The sequence below is a fragment of the Hoplias malabaricus genome, chromosome 1 (assembly GCF_029633855.1).
Source record: "Hoplias malabaricus isolate fHopMal1 chromosome 1, fHopMal1.hap1, whole genome shotgun sequence".
NCBI classification, from domain to species: domain Eukaryota; kingdom Metazoa; phylum Chordata; class Actinopteri; order Characiformes; family Erythrinidae; genus Hoplias; species Hoplias malabaricus.
The window spans coordinates 11,605,802-11,627,035 of NC_089800.1; the positions used below are offsets into that span (position 1 = coordinate 11,605,802).

Genomic DNA, 21,234 nt, shown 5'->3' on the forward strand with positions numbered 1-21,234 from the left:
AGTCCCTTTCTCGATGGATCAGAGATGTTTTGGCTGCAGGAAGTGGGCATATACAATATTCAGCAGTGTGTAGATTCCTATTTCTGCAACATAAAACTATACCATCACAATTACTACAGAAAACAGTACAGTCACTTGGAAGAAAAAATAAATAGAGCCCAGACTTTCAGGCTTTTTTTTTTCATATTTCTTGCCATTATTTGTAAGTATTTTTGGGTTAAAATCACATATGTAACATAAACATCACAACAATTTTGTAATATATATTAAGCATATTGTTTTTGAAATGGGATCAGAAACACACCTTTAGAATCAAAAATTTGCTTTAAAAATAAGCAGTTCTATGGCCCCTTTGTACTCACCAACACATCATCATTCTGTCAGTAAGGTCACACATGCACAATACTGACTCACTTAACCTCTAATCCTGTGTCACAACATCTGTGTGCAGCCAGAAAAACTTGCTTTCTGTATCTTGTCTGTTCTTCTGAAATTTGCAATAACGTTTTATAATAATGAATGGTATTCGACATTCAACAAGGAAATGACATTTCCAAAGAAGGGTGACCTGAAAGCAGAATCTTGTTTGGGCCGTGTTTTTACAAAACTCTCTTTGTTGCTACCACACCTCCATAATTTCTGCAGAAGTGACTGGCTATGTATCAGACAAATACTTTTTATGCAACAGTGCGTAGAAAATAAAAACAAATCAGAGATACAAATATCATGTTTGTATCATGTGCCACTTGAAAGAAGTCATTAAAACAACATTGGTGCAGTGATGAATAGCTGCGAAGGCAGTCTTTTAAAAAACTAATGTAGAAATTAAAGACTTAGTCAATGCAAAGGTGAAAAATTCACTAAAACTCATGGGAATTTATAAAGGTTTTATTTATATTGTACACATCTAACATTTCTTCTCAAACTCAGTGTGAACTTTGACACCCATTGACGAGCAGGTTGAATGGGGATATTAATGTATGCAGAGAAACAAGTGGAATACAGTTTGTAATTGTAGAACTACAAAGTGGAAGGTGTTCCTTACAGGTGACTAACTTACACATACACACACTACTGCATAAAAGCCAGAGTCTACACCTTATTTGTTTAAGTCAGGACAGTCATTCTGTTAATATTTCTGAAAAAAATTCATAGGAAACATATTTTTTTTAAATATAAGAGACAATAAAGCTCCAATCTTCTTCATACATTTAAAAAATCCACAGGTGTTTCTGTCTTTCCTTTCACTGTGAAAAAACCCAAATTAAATAGGTCTGAAAAGACATGTAGATGTCAAGTAATCATCAGTGACTAAAAGGAAATAGACACAAAAGAAGTTGTTGGATGTTTTCAGAAATTGGACTCAGAAAAATTGCAGCTTAGTGATGATGACTGTTCTTGTATATTAGGCTGTTGGAACATGTTTGGCAGCTTGACTGTCTTGGGTTCTTCATACACTGGAGAATCATCAGTGCTCTGTGTTATAAACACAAATTACACAGCATGAATCACAAGCAAAAGATAAAAAATGGGAAATGTTTTTTTATTATTATTTTCTCAATGAAGGCTGCTGATATAGTAAATTTAATATTATGACTCATTCATGGATTTTTCCTGATGCAAGACCACATAACATAAAAAGGGTAATATTTAATGCTAAATAATTGCACTATATATTACAAATAGAACTAATTGTGACTGAATATAAAAGAAAGTAAATGCTCTGAAGTTTTCAGTCTAATAAATATTTTGTAAAATTCACTGAATGTTCACTCTGTGGCCGGTTTGCGCGCTGGAAGAGACTTAGCACTAGTACTCAGCACTGACACTGCAAACAAGAAATAATAAAGTGGCTTGGACCAAAAAACACAAACAAAACTGATTTTCAGGAGGAGCACTGAAAGGAGGGGAGTGGTTGCCACCCTGCGGAGGTCAAACAGCAACAGTCATTCTCCAGAATCATAGAGAGCACCTGTAATGTCTAATATTTAAAAATGCAGTCACTGATTTTGTTCTTTAATTCTTCTAAACAGTACAAAATTGACTTGCTGAGACCTGGTGGCTTGGAAGTATGAGAGATTCTGTATTAAACCTGATTTAAACATGGCCACCCCCATGTGTGTGATCCACTCATTGAAGCATTAACTGGTTCAGGACCAATATTTTTCTCACAATATTGTTGAGATTACTGTAAACAAAGAAGCAGAAAATGCTGAGACGCCTAATGAATTTGTCAAAAAAAATTATCAAAAATGCTTGATGTGCAGACCTGAATCTCTAAATTGAATTGTTGTGTAGTGTGTTGTGAGAAAGGTTCGCATTAATAATCAGCATCATGTCAGCAGTAATTAAGGATGTATTCAAAACTTGCATTAACAATTAGTAGCACTGCAGCTTGCAAATGATAGTAGAATAAGAGTCTGTGTTTACTAGCATTATCAGGGGGAAAAGATGTGGGGTGGAGAATGTGCAGAGGCAACTGCATCTAAACAGGGAACGGAAACATAGAACCAAGTAACCTATGGCAACAGGAAATGAACACTGAAAAGGTGACAATTTGCTGAAGACAGAGGCACAGAAAGTCTGTACAGGTCTTAGAAGCCCCACATCACAACTTGTAAACAGGAATCAGAAGTGCAGGAAGCAGATCTTTGATAAGAAATAGAGGGACTAAAGGGTTCAAACAGGTTCTATGGTTGGAATGCAATGCCTCTGTACAACTCAGAACAGGGTGGGGTTTGTCGGTATAATCTAGTGTATGTGAGATACTCTTAGAACTTTGTCTCTTGAACTCCTAGTGAGTGGACATCGTTCCCAGAGAGCTCCTCGCAAATAAACCTTTTATTTGTGGTAAACCTTTGGTGTTCCGGGTCCTTGTTATCACGGACGATATAAAGGTTTCAAACTGACTTGAATTATTGATTTTGTATCTGACTAAAGACCAGAGAATCAGAAATATGAACAACTCACTCTTTTAAATAATAGATTAAAAGAAGCTTGTTTATCGGATTCTAAAAGGCAATATGTGGTAAATGCTAATTAAATTTAAAAAAGCTAAGTGGGTTTAAAAGATACCACACATACATATCTCTGTCTGTGCAGGACAATCGGAAACCTCTGCTGTGTAGAACATTTATGAGTTCCAGAATCGAACCCTTGGAACAGGATTCCCTAGAAAAAGAAAACTCCAGATTCATACTCAAACATCACACACATGCTTCCAGATCTAGAAAATGGAGGTTTCTTAGGAGTGAAATTCTCAATCATTTTTTCTGTGTATTATTCACCCCAATTATTATTGTCAACTCCACTCCTCAACTAGTCTCCTGCAATAGCACACAGTGCCACAAGCTTTCGGGAAGTAGGCGTGACCTTGTGTCTCTTCTGATGCTCTCTAGGACTTCCAATCTTTGAGAGGTGAATCAAACTCGTGGTCTCGTTTTGACTGGGCCAATGCTTAGTCCACACTGCCTCACGTCCAGAGCCAGTATCTTAAAATTGGTAAAATAGGTTTGGACTGGGCAGTTAAATATTAACTAAAATTAATATTTTTTTCCTGTGCCATTTTAAATGCTACATCAGGAGTCTAAGGCCCCAGGACGTTAGGCTGCAGTACAGTGTAGCTAACACAAAGTACGTTTGGCTACTCAATCCATTCCAAGATTCCATTTCACCTAAAATGGTACAGACAGTGCTTGTTTGACCGCTGAATGTGGAACGGGAAATTTACATAAGAAGCTTGCTAAGGCCTCAAAGTTATCACCTTACAGTGGAAAAAAATGAATATGAAGCTAGCTACTTCCAGTTAGCCTCAGAAAATAGCCTTCTTTAAATGAAACCACAAAATCTGAAGGAGTTTGAAGCTTACATCAACCATTTTCTAGTTTATTTTCTTAAAATAATAATTGAGAAGGAGTTTTTCTTTGTTCACATTTTTACACACACAAAGGGCAGAGAAATCAGGAATGGGGTGGGTGACTAGGTGATAGTTTTGATAGTTAACAACTTGTATATAAATGTGTTTGTAGAAGTATCCCCAAACATTTAGGGACATTTCTGAGTCATGGGTACTTCAAAACCTCAAAAAACATAAACATATATGAAATATCTATATTCCACATCTATATTCCAGGATAATCGGTTACAGACAATGAATGAATGAATATGAAATATCAATATGAAAATGGTATTTATACCATATACTAAAGATTGAGTATGAGTCAAACCTTTAATTCAAAGGAGGCTTGTTTTACAGAATATATACTTCACATTAATCACAACCAAGGAATTGAATAAGTACTGAAGAGAACTGTGCAGACATGGGAAAAAATATTTGCTTACACAACCGGGCCTTCCAGATTTGGAATGACTTTAATATGGACATAAGACACCATCCTGGGGTTCAGATTGTCCAGTTCAACACTTCCAAACATGCTGGAGGAAATAAACACATGCTAATAAAGCCAGTGTAGAATTATCATAAACATATTTGAAGTACAGTGTAATAACTGACCTGTCCATGCTTTACCCAAAAATGCAATATTTCATATTAACTAGTGGCCATATTTTGCAGACTGTAGCATGTACCTTAGTCTGTTGATTTTATTCAGTCATACATTTTCAAGGACAGCTACAGATCAAAAATTCCAAATAATTGTTTTAAATTTGTATTTATATTGTGATATAATGACTACACGTGTTAATTTCAGAGGCTTAGTTTTAACACCTGGTCACAACTAAACTACATTTTGGTTTGTCCAACGTCCAAGGAACATGTCTACTCCGCTGTCCACAGAGTGCATCTGAGAATTAACTGTAGTCATACAAGACCAGGATTAGATAAAACAGCATAATAGTTTGTTTTTACAAGCTGTCTGTCCACAATAGAATAACGTACAATGTAAATACACCTGATTAAATATTTCAGAGTAAGAACTTTTAATGTCAGGTAACAATCGTATTAAAAATGCAATCCATTGACCTTTTCCTGTTGAAAGCATTCTCAATGGATCCATTTAAGAGCACTGTAATGTTTCCACAGGCTGCTGCAGCAAACTGTAAAGAGCAATACAACACATACCAGTTTGAATAGACTAAAACACGTGTCAGCAAACAGAGTCTTGAGCTGTCATGAGTTGAGTTTTGTTACAACATCTGGTTACAACATGGTTACACAGCTAAACTGAAAAGAAAAGACCAAGGCTGTGCAATCACTTTCTTGTTTCAATCTCCTTCTTTGGACCTGAGTTTATGATTCCACACTTGGCGCATTTTAAAGTAGCTCAATTTTGTACTTATAATTAAGGTGGTGTCTACAAATTTTTGGACATGCATCATATTGTTCTCAGTTCAGAAGTGACACTGAGAACTTTAATATCACTATCAGCACTGCTGTGTCTGATCCACTCATACCAGCACAACACACACCAAATCATATCTGCTCTGTGGTGGTCTTGCAAGGGTCCTGAGCATTGAAGAGCAGGGTGAAATGGGGATGAGAAAGTATGCAGAGAAACAGGTGGACTACAGTCTGTGAGTGCAGAACTACAAAGTGCTCCTGTGGGGTCAGTGGAGCTGATAAAGTGGAAAATGAATGTAGATACAAGGTAGGTGTTCCAGTGATCATGGAGTGTATAGGGTGGTTTCAGACCGCTCTGGTTGTGTGATTTCAGACTCACATTTTGTGAAGCGCGTTTCCACAGTGAATACACAGGATGGGTCACACATGCTGACCATTCTGGACAAGACTGAAAATCAAAGCCTTAGAAAAATAAGTTTAAATGTAAGCATTTCATTTAATGACATTAAGGTATCGTCTGTATTTTGAATAATGGTTTGTTGTGTGTTTGCTGAATGTGCATGAGCCCCCCCCCCCTTTTTTTTGTATTGTTTTTAGTATTCTGATGTCAGTACCTCTTTCTCTCTCCTGCTGTCCACACCAGATGAGGTCATTGAACATGAATCCCACCAGTGTGTCCTCTAAGGTCCAGAAGCTTCCTGTGACTGCTGCATAGCTGTGCATCAGCTCCCGTGTTTTACTCCAGAACAGCAGCTGTTATTGATAATGAATACTAGCCATATGTAACACAGTGTAGGTGCAAAAATGTGCTCAGTTATAACAATTCATTGAAAATGCAACTGATAAATCAACAGATTTTCGAAGTAAGCATTAGGTGCAGCCTTAGATTAGTGTCAGATATTGTAGTCAAAGCAACACTATGTAGTATTTTTACCTTAAAATTACAGCTTCAGAATTATTGTGATGCTTCTATGGCCTGTTATAAGGAGAATAGAGCCTCTGATATTGATACTTTGGACTCAGCACTGCAGAAACTAAACTTGAAGGAGGGTAGTATGGCTCTTTATGAAACAGAAAATGGGTCATTCAGAGACTACAACACATTTAGATATTTTTTTCATGTTGATCAGTAACAAATCACTTTCCTAGATTTTGCTACTGCGTGGTAGTAAAAACAATATTTTGCTCATTTAAAGCAACACTAGTTAGTGTTTTTACCTTTAAACTTCAGCTTCAGATTGTGATTTTTCTTTGACCTTTGATAGGGAGAATAGAGCCTCTGTCGATGATACTCTGGGCTTAGCACTGTAGAAACTGCACTATGTAACTTTTGGGGGAGGGTAGGTAACTACCCCCTCTTCCTTGATTTCAGGCCAGTGCTGTAAATGTGATTTACACTCTGCAACTGGGCCCAGGAGCAAAAATACCAAATATTACTTTGTGTTCCTTTAAGGCTTTAACCTGGCCCTTGGAAACCCAGATGTCCATTTCATGAAATGAATTATGTGCTTTTCTTATATTTTGTGCATTCTCTTTAGTACTTACTCTGTCACAGGGCAGAGTCTGAAGAGTTGCCCAGAACATTCTCTGATAATCCTTCACTCTCACACTGCATGGTCTCCTACGGACCACTGCCTCCTCAAACTCACGCCATATTTCCTCACAGTCGTAGCTGCATTTTACACACACAGGCACACACACACACACACAGATGTACAAAACAGCCCAACAACTACAACAGTTTTTGACAGTAATACAGTGCATCTGTACCATAGCAACATAGTTAGCCATCGCTAAACCAAAGTTTACATCGCAAGCACAACCTGCCTGTGGCCTGTTCATGAAAAACAAACATGTTGTTTAAAAGTTTTAAGATTTCAGACAGAGTTACAGTCCCCTCCTGAATGTGAGTGAATGTGTGAGTGTGTGTCATCCTGCGAAGGACTGGTGCCCCTTTTGGGATGTGTTCCCACCTTGTACCCAGTGATTCCGGGTAGGCTCTGGACCCACCATGACCCTGAACTGGATAAGCACTTACAGGCAATGAATGAATACATGAGTATTTTAATATTTATATCAATAAATATTTTGCCAAAGTTACAGTGTGTTTACTAGAGCAGAGGATTAAGCTACTCTACCCCACCCTAGGTCTGTGGATGTAGTCTGTATCTCACCTGAAACCAGGTTGTATCAGAGTAATGTATTCATAACATCGTCCTGTCACAATTTGTTTTAAGTTTGGGGTGGTCCCAGGCCCAGTGTTTACATGATCAATAAAGAACAGAAGGAAGACCACTCCTATAAATGTGGAAGAGAGACACACATGATTAAAAAAATGGAAATAAAGGGGAAAAAAACTAGGTCCATAGCCTACAACATATCAAATGAGGGCATGCCATGTACACACTCATTGCTTATCTAAAAAATGTTGTGAAATCAAGGGTTCACACGAATCCACCCCATTTATATTCATCTCAGTAGACTTTACACTAGATGCTGTAACATTTCTGTGTATATCTGATGGCTTTCAGCCACAACTGAGCTCAGTTGGTGATGTTGGATGATTAGATCCGGATCAGACACCACTCCAGCTCATCCCAAAGATACTGGCTGTTGTGCCATCACTACAGAGAACACAGCTCCACTCCTGCACAGCTCAGTGCTAAAAAGCTATATATAGTCCTTGCTTATACTTATCATTCAGAATGGTGATATAGGCTCATGTGCAGCTGTTCCAGAGGGTCCCCTGAATTTATATGTTGGGTGCCCACAAACACACATTTTCACAATGTTTTGAAAGTGAAATGCATTTGCAAAGTGTATGTGCTTTAGTAAGTACTAAATATTTATAAGGGTATATCCTGAGATTTAGATAGGATTTGTTTCTGGATTTTTCTTTTTACAATTTCTTTTTACAGAAGTGTCAATAAATAAATTCTAAACGACTTACGTTACCTTAAAAATACATTAGTTGCAGTAATTCCTACTTTGCGGTAGACGGTGCACCTACCGGAAATCATTCTTGCTTTTTATTGCCCTCTACCGACAAAATAGCTGTATCACAACTGTAAAAACAACAAGAAAGAAACAGCTAAGCGGCTTTGGTGATGAACAGTAAACTTATAAACAGACCAAGCGGTATTCATCACAGTAGGGATGAAAGCACATCGTATTCTATTGTGAGGACAGTTTGGCCAGTTTCAGCAGGCTCTTTTCACTTTACACTATACATTTTACAATAAAATTTAAGTATGTATATCAAACAAGTACTATACTTAAGAACGAATGTAAAACATTAAAGTGAACCATGTTTCAAAAATGGTTGCATTTCTTATTGCAGTGGCAGACAGTTTTTTGAAGTATTCCCAAACCCATGTGCTTATATTTATCACAGCAGCATGACAGATAATTATGCAGTGCCATCTGAGGGCTCATAAGTCATGCAAATTCAACATTAATGTCCAGCCTTACCCTATATGTACATGCATTCCTCCAGATTTCCAGAATCATTTCACACTCTTAATACAGAAGATGATGAAAGACCTAAATTCTTTGTAATCTTCCACTGAAAAATGTTCTGTTTGAACGATTTGACAAAGCTGCACAGGTTTGTACATACACGGGAAATGAAAACAGAGCTCACACTAAAACTACACAACACAGAACTTTATAAAACTGCACTCTTATTTACAACGACTAACAATAAATCAATCAATTCCTTTTTATAGAGTTTTTTACAACTGATGCCAACCAAAGCGTCTTTACAGACTTGGTCAATTGCCCACGTGAGAAACCCGAACTAACAGGCAATAAAGGTTATGCTTAGACCATTTAGACATGTATCATCATGTCATAAGTTGCAATGATAAATAGAGAAAACAACTGAAAGAAAAGCATAGTGCATACCTTCAGGGTAAACTTGCAAAGTATCTTCAGTAGACATCACTGAAGAATTCTGTGGAACAATTCTGAGAAAAAGGGCATCTCTCCAAGTTTTTTTTTACTAGTGTTACAGAACGGGGAGTTGCAGTCTTTAAAATGAGTCCCACACACACATACACATGCACACACACTGGCTCCCATGACTTCAATTACAATGGCTGGCATGCAGGAAAAAGGGAGGGATATATGTGATCAGTCAAGAATGCAGCTATTTTGCCCAATTTGAAAGAATGTAGATATGGACAGTGCCAAAGAAGGTCTGATCATTCTGATATCTACTTACAGTACACTCTCCAGTTCCCTTGCTGGGTCATTCTGGCTTAAATCTACCATTTAAAGGAACACTACATAATATTTTTACTATAAAATTACAGCTTGGGAATCATCATGATGCTTCACTGACCTGTAATAGGGAGAATAGAGCCTCTGTGATTTCTAGGCTGGGCACAGCACTGCAGAGACTGCACTACTTTTGGAGGAAGGTAGGAGCAGCAGGCCAGTGGCAGAGGGAATAGGTCGACATGGAAACGGGTACTAATTTTATATTCATACATCTGCATGTGCTGAACAATGCAAAGGTGTAGGCTGTGTTGGAAATTGGGTCCTATTCACTATATAGTGCATGATTTTGAGGTTCCCTCATTTTAGCATGGTGTTTGAAAATGCAGTGCACAACATGCAGTGCACTCAGACAATCCCACAATGCACTGCAATAAGTGTATGACAAATGCTTTTTGGTAGATAAAAGATACCACATAACACATTGCGTTTCTGGCAAAACATGTTTTTTGCTAATAAACAAAAAACAAACAAACAAACAAACAAAAAAAAAAACATATAGGGGCTGAAATGGTTCTACCACCCTCCTGAATTCAGTTTACTAAAATAGTGGAGCTACAGGTGTCTGTTAGGATTATGGTGTATTCTCCCCATATTATTCTCTTGAGTGTGTGAGTGAATGCGTGAGTGTGTGTTGTCCTACGAACGACTGGCACCCCAGGTGATTCCTGGCAGGCTCTGGGCTCACGGCGACCCTGAATTGGATAAGCGGTTACAGACAATGAATGAATTAATGAATAATAGTGCACTATGGAGATGTAGGAAATAATGAGTAAGGGGCCATTTTGAGTTAGATTTACATCTTAAGCTACATTTAAGGCATTAGGAAATAATTTTTCATGGAAATACATTTTAATAATATTGCTTTTAAGAACAAAATGTATGTTTTATTGATGAATTGAGGAGGACCACATCTAATCACCTTAAAAAAAAATGAACAACTTAAAAGCTGCAGGATTTGCTTCACAAATGCCCAAAGTATCTTTAAATAATCCATTCATATTATCTCATATTCTTGGTTCGTATTAAAGTGGAATTCAGATCTTAAATTGGTATATAGAGTGTGTGAGTGAATGTGTGTGTGTGTTGCCCTGTGAAGGACTGGCGCCCCCTCCAGGGTGTATTCCCGCCTTGCACCCAATGATTCCAGGTAGGCTCTGGACCCACCGTGACCCTGACTTGGATCAGCGGTTACAGATAATGAATGAATGAAATTGGTGTATATAGTTTTATATTATGTAGTATACCGCAAACTACACTTTGGACAGATAGATGGTGGGTTTTGACAGAATATTAATTATCTGGCCAAAGTGTGTGTCTTCAGTAGCCATGTTTACAAAAGGTATAGCAATGGTGAATGTTTAAAAATTGTGTGTGATGTTGCTTTAAAATCCACAGTGGGAGTGAACGACAGAGACCGTATCCTCACACGGAAGCTTGAGTGTGGAAGGTAGCAGTAGTCTCAGGTCACAGCCTGCAGACAGACGCTTGTATGACTCGAGTCTCCATTTTAATTTAAAAATAGTGTTACTGAGCTAACGTGAGCCAAGCTTACTGTGTTTTCTGGCTGAGGTGAGGGGGGGTTTGTTGTTTTCTTTGAAACGTTAGCGTTGGTTGCAGCATTAGCAGGAGGCTAACGCCAACTTTCGGTTTCAATTCACAAGCTTGTAAACAATGGTTTTACGTAAATATTTATGTAGTCTACATAAACCAGCACGGTGTAAAACGACAACATCAAGTACCGTCACGTGTTTAAAGGCTTGCTCTCCTTGCATTCACTAACGTTAACCTTGCACACTATATTTTATTGTAGTTAGTAAACGCTAAAAAAATGACAGTCATTTTGGCCCTGGATTAGGAAAAGTAACGTTACTTAGATACATCCTGTTTTTTATGTTCAATCCATCTTTGTGTTACTCTTTTGTTACAGTGAGGTTGACCTGTGTGTACAGCTGACATGGATCCTTGGCAGGAATGTATGGATTACTGTCTTGTCGTGACAAGGGATGCAGGAAAGGTTGGTGATCTAAAATGATGTATCTTCTCAATCAGTGCTGCAGTGATTCTCATGTTCATGTCCTCCTGCAGTCACAAGTAAACACCAGAGAACACCTCTCTGTTCTATTTTGCCTTAAAAATGGCTGAAGTGTAATTCTGCACCGTTTCCTTCTTTAAGTGTGTGCTCTTCTGGTTTGACAGAATGTGTTGTTTATTTTTATTGTACCTAGGTTTTCCAGCGATGACATTGAGGGGTTATTTCACTCTTGATACATTTTCTATTTTCTATTTAAAATATCACATGGACAATGTTTACAGGATAAAAAAATGTTGCTGTCCAAAGTATCTCAATTTTTTAAATTTTTAGTATAATATGAGCATATCTCTCACATTGTGTGAAATTTCATGAGGAATGGACCAATAGAAATGCTCCAAAATGATTTATTAATTAATTTGTTTGTTTGTTTGACATCAACAAAAAGTTGCAGGGGGAACTCCCGAGCTGGAAACCCTGAAAGGATGGACATACTGCCCTGGAGTATATCCTACTATCCTAAAATGTCAAAATTGACATGGTTTTAGCACAGCTCAGTTAGTTGTGTTTAATAAATGAATGTGCAACTCTTCCTCTTCCTCTGTGTCTGTTTCAGATGATTCATGAAGCTCTTCAAAGAGATATAACTGTAATGGAGAAAAGCTCTCCTGTGGATCTGGTCACAGAGACAGACCAGAAGGTGGAGGAACTCATTATATCTTCCATCAAAAAGAAGTATCCCACTCACAGGTGTGTTGAAAAGGGCTGTAACTCTATACAAAAGTCACTTTTCAGTTTACTCTGGGGTGTGAAAGCATTGCAATGGGGTGCGGGGTGAGGGAGCACAAAATACATAAGGCTAATCTATGCATTTCTTTTTCATTTAATTTTAACAGGCTCTTTTGTCTCTGTAGTGCTTTGTAGTCCCCCGGACAGAGTTATAGTCAAACAAGACTGCTACACCACTAGAGAGCTTAAGTGTAGTGACTGAACAGTGTTGACATTGTGTCAGAATCGGATGTTTTAATTTAATACGCTTCACTACTTTTCACATGTTCACGCTCTGTCTCTTTTTGTGTGTGTGTGTGTGTGTGTGTGTGTGTGTGTGTTAACCCTCTCCCTCCTGCTTCCTCGTTCTGTAAGTTTTATAGGTGAGGAGTCAGTGGCTGCTGGATCTCCCAGTATTCTCACAGATAATCCCACGTGGATCATCGACCCAATTGATGGAACTACAAACTTTGTTCACAGGTGTGCAACTTTTGGAAAATGTTATAAATGCTGTAAAGTGATACGTTTTAGCAAATACCAATCAAATATATATATTTTTAAATCTAATAAAGCCTTAAATTAGTGTTGGCAAGCCAAAGCTTTCTGAAGCACTGAGACTTTTCTCTGAACTGTACTAAAGAAAAAGGTTATTTACTTGAAGCTTCTTGACACGGTGTACACTAGCATCATCTAGTGGCCATCTAGAGGTCATTTTTACTGTATGAGGCATTGAACATATACACGCACAGATATGTGTGCTCAGACATCAGTGGTCACGTGATCATTGTAGGATGAATCAAGCATTGTCTTTTTTTTGTTGACACATGCCTCAAAGCTTGGGATTTAAGAGTGATATCACTCACTTAAACTTGTTTTCATAATTGAAGCACTCCACTATAAGAATAGTATCTAAAACAGGTTTTCAGGCTCAAACCCTCTCCCACAAGGAGCCAAAATACACTCACCACACCGTAAGATGTGAAGACATGTTATTTGAGGCTAGATTTATTATAGAATCAGATTGATGACATGCCATTATTAGAAGGTGGCTCTAAATAATGTGATATTTAGTTATTTTCTCATATTCTGTGTAGCACTGATTAATTTTATACCAATAAAATAAAAAGTAAAAAAAAAACTTCTTCTCTTTGGGAATGACAGTGATGTTTGTTTCTCTCCAGGTTTCCTTTTGTGTCTGTCTCCATTGGGTTTACAGTGAATAAACAGGTACGGCAGATTGTGACCCACACCCAACACCAGCACCTGCCCTTACAAATGTTCTTTGATGGAATACCTCCAACTCCTGATAGACATGCGCTTTATTAGAAAAGTAGTGGATAATATTGCAGCAAAAGGGCACAGACTACCTATTAAAATCCTGAATTTCAGATTACAACATGTCCCCAAACTTTTGACTGCATCCACAATTCTGAGACGTGAAATAAATATGACAATAATAAATAAAATATTACTTTTCAAACAAGTTTTTTAACTGGTTCACAGATGGATCTGTAATAAACTCAGCTGTTTTTTTTATAGTTTAAAATAAAGTTTAAAAAATTGTTACTTTGTACACAGAGCAAAATTAATATTTCTTGACTGCACCATGTGTCAGATTTGGAGACATTAGTTAATCTCAGACTACATCTCTCAATATAATTTGTCTTTTTTGTGTCACAGATAGAGTTTGGGATTGTGTACAGCTGCTTGGAGGACAAAATGTACTCTGCTCGAAAGGGGAAAGGAGCTTTCTGTAATGGAGTTCCCATCAAAGTCTCAGGGCAACGAGGTCAGTCCCTGCACCCTGAGAGATGGGTTCCTTGAAGCAATTATTTTTATCTTTTTTCTTCTCCAATTTATATATTGTCACAGTCTTATCAGAAACCTCAATTGAAAGTATCCCTTGATATTCATTTTTGATCGAATTACTGGAGAACATTTCAGTGTGTATGGTTTAAATTACTCATGAGCTGCTAGGGCTAATTAAATGGCCAGCTATATTCTCCAGTTTCACTGGGTTATATACACCAATCAGCTTCAGTGTTGAAACCACTGACTGGTGAGGTGAATATCATTGATTTTCTTTTTCCTTGGACACCATTCAATGCGTGAGGTATGACAGGCAGTTCAAGGTTTAGACTTGGACCCTAGATCTCAATCTGATCAAACGCCTGTGGGATATTCCAGAAACACAAGTCAGATCCATGTAAACCCCCTTATGAAAACTTTCAGGACTTAAAGTATCTGCTGCTAACATCTCAGTGCCAGATATCAAGTGTTAACAAGACACTTTCAGAGGTCTTGTGGAGTGTATGGATCTGTCCCAAACCTAATGAGTTGTCTACATAGACAGCATTTTACATCATAGTGTGTGCGCTTCCGACATGTAGGCTGTCCCAGTTCTTAGATGCATTAAATATGCTGCCTACTGAGACACCTTAACTGAACCATTCCTGAGCTGATAAGGCACAACTCCCATGTTTGCTGCATGGAGGGAAGCTATGCCATATCAGGCATTTAATGGCTGATGACGTACAGGGTGGGCCATTTATATGGATACACCTTAATAAAATGGGAATGGTTGGTGATATTAACTGCCTGTTTGTGGCACATTAGTATATGGGATGGGGGGAAAACTTTTCAAGATGGGTGGTGGCCATGGTGGCCATTTTGAAGTCGGCCATTTTGGATCCAACTTTTGTTTTTTGTTTTTTGTTCCCATTGAAAAAACAAAAGTTGGATCCAAAATAGCCAACTTCAAAATGGCTGCCATGATCACCACCAATCTTGAAAAGTTCCCCCCCTTCCATATACTAATGTGTCACAAAGAGGAAGTTAATATCATCAAACATTCCCAATTTATTAAGGTGTATCCATATAAATGGCCCACCCCGTACTTATGAAGTGACAAATATCTTACTCACCTATCACTATAAGAATGACTGCAGCTATATCTTTAAATCCGGATCCAGATTCCAGGCTTGGATTTTCAAATGACCGGCCGGTATGACACTCTAGCTGTAGCTGCTAATGTACCTTACTAGCCAACCATTTTAAAATCCTTGTCTGAAATCTTGATCTAGATTTAAAGACCTATGGACTAGAGAATGCAAAGATTACAAAAACTATTCAGAGCTTCCCATCAGTGAAACTCTGTGTTTTTAAATGGTGTTAACCTTGCTTATCTCTCTTATAGACATCACCAAGTCTCTCATTCTGACTGAGATGGGCTTCAAGAACGATCCAGAACACTTCAGAATCACAATGAGCAACATTGAGAGCCTTCTTTCTGTCCCAGTTCATGGGTGAGTATAGGGCCATATCGTAGAATCATTTTAGTTTTAGCCAGTTCCCAGTGCACTAGCGGGATATCACGTCCAATTGGATATAACCCTGTCATGATTTTACTTGGTGGGCCCTAGAGAGAAGTACAATCATCAACTCTGGTCTCTGTCTGTGAGGAATTGTGTGGAATTCTCCCATCTTTATCACAGTAACTGGGCATTGTGAATGAAAATGATTGATTTAACAGGGTATGATGATGTGATTGTGTAGTTTGGTTATTTTCCTAAAATATATACATTTCTAAGTGTATCAATATCTTATACTGCATTTCATGTCTTAATTTTTCAGTGGCTTAAACTGAAGATAGTAGGTAGCCATTTTGTTTATATAGTTGTGCATGTAAAAATAACTACGCTGTACTATAAATAACTTTGGCCAACCCAAACCTAATAACTGAAAGCTTCTGGATGGTGTTTACATTTTTAGTTTTAACAAGAAAACCGACAAAATAAATAATTTAAAGGTTCATTCATTCAATGTCTGTAAACGCTTGTCCAGTTCATGGTCTCGGTGGGTCCAGAGCCTACCCGGAATCACTGTGCACAAAGCGGGAATTTAAAGGTTAAATCTTCCTAAATCCACTTTGTTTTTTTAGAATCCGAGCCCCTGGTAGTGCAGCAGTGAATATGTGTTTGGTGGCAAGTGGTGCAGCTGATGCCTACTATCACATAGGAATACACTGTTGGGATATGGCAGGTGGAGCAGCCATAATTACAGAAGCTGGGGGCGTCATCATGGACATCACAGGTATGCGTCAACCATGGATGTCTTGGATAACACTGTGGTAAAAATACTGTACATTATGCAATATGCAAAAGAATCGGTTCCCATTTTAACACATTTCCCAAGTACAGTTCTACAGAGAGAACATTTTTTAAATATGTAAAAAAAAAAAATGAAAATATGGCCTTGAATTAATTACATACCATGTTTTTTTGCTATAAGTTCCCTCAATGTTACTCTCAGCAAATAATTATAAAATGTTGTCTAATCTTTATAGATGGTATTCCATATTTGTGTTTGTTCCCTGTTTATTAGGACATTATTGCACTCTTTATTGTGACTTTTATTGCAATAAACCTTGGCAAATACATAATGTCATTTGACCAGAGGAATAACTTGAAGTAACACTATGTAAGATTTGGGTTTATTGCTCCTGGGACTTTGTAATAACTTTTTACAGCCCTGTACTGCAATAAGATGTAGTGTGCCTTTTAAGGTTCGAGTCAAATGTGTCCAGGTGGAAAATTGCTGAGGGACTGTCCTTTTGGACATTCCTAACTGATAAACCCTGCTTTGAGTGTCCAGATATTTCTATCAGTAACAGAACACTGTATATAATCAAAATGTTAAAAGAGCAAGTTTAAAGAGCAAACGAAGAGGAGAAAATGGGATTATGGTGTATGTGACAGACTGTACACTTGTTTACAGAAGTTACAGTAGTTTGCCTTGAAATTACTTACCAAAAGAAAACTAATTTATTCTACTCTGATTATCTTGAGACCGTTATTGCGGAGTTTTAACTAATGTTCCAGCTCTGCCTTTTTTGAGTGTTAGAAGGTCAAGTTTGAGTGTTAAATGTGTTTGAAGTAGCTTGTAACCACGATGCCCCTTCGCACACAAATCCTGAATGGTTTTCATCTTTATGAATCAAGCACCACTACTGTATCAAATATAGGCTGCCATTAAAACCTCTAGCTTTGTTACCCTTTATGTGGGTGATGAGCATAATCTGCATTCACTTTGTAAAAGATTATAACCTCTTACTGGAAAAAAAAGCAGAGCTGCTAGATAGAATAAGTATGGATAGCAGCACAACTTGTCAGAACACCTGTTACAAAGCACTTGCAGACAGTGTGTCAGATTGGTCAGTGGAAACATTGGAAATCTTTCTTACATTTTACAAAATATCCAAATTTTCTTGGAATAGGATTTGAGCTCCTAAGCTCATGCTATATTACACTTCAGAAGCTGCAAAATAACACACCCTAGCAACTTGGCAAGATCAATTGCAGTTATTTTGTCAGGGTGTTAGAGTCATTTTGCACCACGTCCTTGTTCAGTGGCTGTTTATACCTGTAAATCAAGAGCTTTAACTCCTCTTTTTCACCCTTGACTGATTTATCCTTGACAGTCCAAGAGCATCTATTAACTTTGATTTATTTTACAGTGTGCTATCCAGTCCGATGCCAAAGTTTGTGCACCCAAGTCATATTACATTCATTCATTGTCTGTAACCGCTTATCCAGTTCAAGGTCGTGGTGGGTCCAGAGCCTACCCGGAATCACTGGGCGCAAGGCACAAGGAACACACACTGGAGGGGGCACCAGTCCTTCACAGGGCGACACACACACGCTCACATATTCACTCACACCTAGGGACACTTTTCGAGTCTGCCACGCAGACACAGGGAGAACACACCACACTCCTCACAGACAGTCTCCAGGAGGAAACCCACGCAGACACAGGGAGAACACATCACACTCCTCACAGACAGTCTCCAGGAGGAAACCCACGCAGACACAGGGAGAACACACCACACTCCTCACAGACAGTCTCCAGGAGGAAACACACGCAGACACAGGGAGAACACATCACACTCCTCACAGACAGTCTCCAGGAGGAAACCCACGCAGACACAGGGAGAACACATCACACTCCTCACAGACAGTCTCCAGGAGGAAACCCACGCAGACACAGGGAGAACACACCACACTCCTCACAGACAGTCTCCAGGAGGAAACCCACACAGACACAGGGAGAACACACCACACTCCTCACAGACAGTCACACGGAGGAAACCCACACAGACACAGGGAGAACACACCACACTCCTCACAGACAGTCTCCAGGAGGAAACCCACGCAGACACAGGGAGAACACATCACACTCCTCACAGACAGTCTCCAGGAGGAAACCCACGCAGACACAGGGAGAACACACCACACTCCTCACAGACAGTCTCCAGGAGGAAACCCACGCAGACACAGGGAGAACACACCACACTCCTCACAGACAGTCACCAGGAGGAAACCCACGCAGACACAGGGAGAACACACCACACTCCTCACAGACAGTCACCAGGAGGAAACCCACATAGACACAGGGAGAACACACCACACTCCTCACAGACAGTCACCAGGAGGAAACCCACGCAGACACAGGGAGAACACACCACACTCCTCACAGACAGTCTCCAGGAGGAAACCCACGCAGACACAGGGAGAACACACCACACTCCTCACAGACAGTCACCCAGAGCAGGACTGTGACACTACCTGCTGCGCCACCGTGCCACCTAGTCGTATTATATCTAGATAAAAATGTTCCCATTCCTTATAGAGAACACATTTCCACACATTTCAATAGACAATTGCTCTTTTCTGATATAAAATAAAAATTTACAGATTATGGCATTTTGGTATTTGATATATTTCCCCCTACAAGTTTAATTTTGCAAATGAATAGAAGTTATGTACAAAGAAATGACAAAAGAGAGTAATCTTTCCTTTCCTCCACCAATAAGTATCAAATGGTATTTAGGAAAGTGGATATTTATTATTAGTACATTTGTATATGGAGTACAACACCCATTAAATAAAGAAACAAACAAATCCCCAACCCAATTTGGATGGCAATGTTTAAAATAAGCTAAATACAGTATCTCATACATCCAGAGTACTATGTGATAGTTTAACAGCTGGTCCATAACATGAAGAAACATTGGAGAATATGGCTTATTGCTCTTGTATGTTTGTTCCCTGTCTGGGATGTTTTCACTTCTTTCCACTTAGAATATTGTCAAGAAATGTAATATGACCAGGGGTGCTTAGCATCTGCATACAGCTGTATGTATATATTTATTTATAAAATATATATGTATTAATAGGAGTTTCTAATAAGTAATTAACATTTAGGGGGCCCTGTTGTGTGTTTATAGGGGGGCCGTTTGATCTTATGTCTCGGAGGTTGATCACAGCCAGCAACAGAGAAATAGCGGACTGCATCGCCAAGAAAATACAGCAGTTCCCTTGTGGACGAGATGACATGGAGAACTAGATCGCATGCAGATTTGCACACCATTAAAGGGAGAATAGTTACACCGTCGACACACCGTATATGCAGATATACCTCTGATAATGTCAATCATCACTGAAGCCATAATGTATCTGTCTGCCTTAAATGAGTAATGGAGTATAAATATGTTGAGTTCTTGTATGAAGGCTTAGATGGAGTAAAACGTGTGTGTGGTAGATGCATGATAAAAAATGAAAGATGTCTGGTCTGATCTTAAAATCTGTATTGGGACAAATAAGCAAGGCATGTTAATTTTATATGATTGTTAACCACTTTATTAAGTCTGGTCAAACATATCTACTGAGAACATCTTTGTAGAATTTACCACAAAACTAATCTGGGCTGTGGAGTAGTGGTACCATAACAATGAGATTAATTGGAGTGGGTTTTGTGACCCACAACTAATAATCCAGCATCAGTACCTGATCTCACTGTCTGGCTGAACGTTATAATAACCACACAGCAGTTTTCTAATAGCGTGCATAAGGCCTCTAAACATCCTGTTAATATTCTTGATTTGAAAAGACAAATTGGGCTTATTTGTGTGTATAAACTTTTTCTGGCCTTTATTTTGTTTTGAAGTGGAGAATGTGAAGCCTTTTTTAAGATCCGCCAGTACATATATTACATAGTTAATGGTCACAAATGGAATAATTTATGGACACCTTGAAATACAACTTGAAATATGACAACGTACTCACTTGAACATTTTAAAGTCTTTATAAAAAAGTATGTGAAAAGAATGTGTCAGTTTATAGTGTGCTCTTAATCTCAATTAAATGATTTTACTGTAGTGTTTTGAAGTCTTAAAATACCACTTTTAAATAGGATAAGCTGTATTGGAAATGTACTGTTATATCTATAAAATGCAAATATATATCATATCTAGCTGTTGGCAGATACACAAATGTAAAGCGCTTTTGATGAGGTGAAACTTTGTTGGGATAAGAAACACAAAAATGTCATTTTGACCATATTATATTAGTTGTCATATTAAAACTTTAAAAGTGTTCTCCTTTACTAACGTATTACTAATGTATTATTTCACAGACAAGAATTTGGTTCCTTATGTCTTTGCCTGTTGATCATTGTATTTGATGTGTGTCTTTCATTAATTACAAAAATCATACAACATTATTGATTTACTATTCACATTTTGGGTTAAAACTATCACAGTCTATATATACAGTACATTGTTATACAACCTAATGTGTGTTAATGCTTTTGTACTTATGCAGATGCTTGTGTGTTAGATTTTGGTTTTAATGTAATTTTTCTGCAGACATCTCCCAAAGCTTTCAAAGGCTCTGGTAATGCATCAGTCTTAAAGCAGAATCTAGCTTTTGGGTGATATGAGCATGTACTGTGTCTGGCCAAGAGGCATCATTATGTGATTCTTTTTCAAAACTCCAGCGTCTCCCACACTCATGCT

At 38.2% G+C, this 21,234-nt stretch overlaps 2 protein-coding genes across 5 annotated transcripts; one reads left to right on the forward strand and one right to left on the reverse strand.

Moving 5' to 3' along the window:
- Positions 1-948: 948 nt before the first annotated feature.
- Positions 949-9,238, reverse strand: LOC136668966 (ADP-ribosyl cyclase/cyclic ADP-ribose hydrolase 1-like). Its single transcript, XM_066646742.1, has 10 exons — positions 9,206-9,238; positions 8,310-8,364; positions 7,474-7,597; positions 6,845-6,971; positions 5,914-6,052; positions 5,679-5,761; positions 4,982-5,055; positions 4,342-4,434; positions 3,085-3,171; positions 949-1,476 (listed from the first exon to the last, which is right to left on the reverse strand). The coding sequence occupies exons 2-10, from the start codon at positions 8,317-8,319 to the stop codon at positions 1,380-1,382; spliced, it is 834 nt and encodes a 277-aa protein (XP_066502839.1). The 5' UTR covers positions 8,320-8,364; positions 9,206-9,238; the 3' UTR covers positions 949-1,379.
- Positions 9,239-10,991: 1,753 nt separating this feature from the next.
- LOC136669044 (inositol monophosphatase 1-like) lies at positions 10,992-21,006 on the forward strand. 4 transcript variants are annotated; one of them, XM_066646776.1, is made up of 9 exons: positions 10,992-11,152; positions 11,511-11,597; positions 12,229-12,362; positions 12,756-12,860; positions 13,562-13,607; positions 14,061-14,169; positions 15,577-15,685; positions 16,321-16,472; positions 19,666-21,004. In XM_066646776.1, exons 2-9 carry the CDS (start codon positions 11,538-11,540, stop codon positions 19,782-19,784), a joined length of 834 nt encoding a protein of 277 aa, XP_066502873.1. In that variant the 5' UTR covers positions 10,992-11,152; positions 11,511-11,537; the 3' UTR covers positions 19,785-21,004. The 4 variants fall into 4 exon arrangements, with proteins under 4 accessions (XP_066502873.1, XP_066502876.1, XP_066502874.1 ...); XM_066646779.1 differs by having other exon boundaries at positions 11,013-11,030; positions 19,666-21,006; XM_066646777.1 differs by having other exon boundaries at positions 11,023-11,070; positions 19,666-21,005.
- The last annotated feature ends 228 nt before the right edge of the window (positions 21,007-21,234 follow it).

What these genes read in the sequence shown, in the direction of transcription:
- LOC136669044 (XM_066646776.1), top strand. Translation starts at nt 11,538, where the DNA reads ATGGATCCTTGGCAGGAATGTATGGATTACTGTCTTGTCGTGACAAGG. An exon ending in TGACAAGGGATGCAGGAAAG is followed by an intron (nt 11,598 to 12,228) that starts GTTGGTGATCTA and finishes TGTCTGTTTCAG; the next exon opens with ATGATTCATGAAGCTCTTCA. An exon ending in ACTACAAACTTTGTTCACAG is followed by an intron (nt 12,861 to 13,561) that starts GTGTGCAACTTT and finishes GTTTCTCTCCAG; the next exon opens with GTTTCCTTTTGTGTCTGTCT.
- LOC136668966 (XM_066646742.1), bottom strand. An exon ending in AGACTCTGCCCTGTGACAGA is followed by an intron (nt 6,053 to 6,844) that starts GTAAGTACTAAA and finishes TATCAATAACAG; the next exon opens with CTGCTGTTCTGGAGTAAAAC. An exon ending in ACAGCAGGAGAGAGAAAGAG is followed by an intron (nt 5,762 to 5,913) that starts GTACTGACATCA and finishes TATTTTTCTAAG; the next exon opens with GCTTTGATTTTCAGTCTTGT.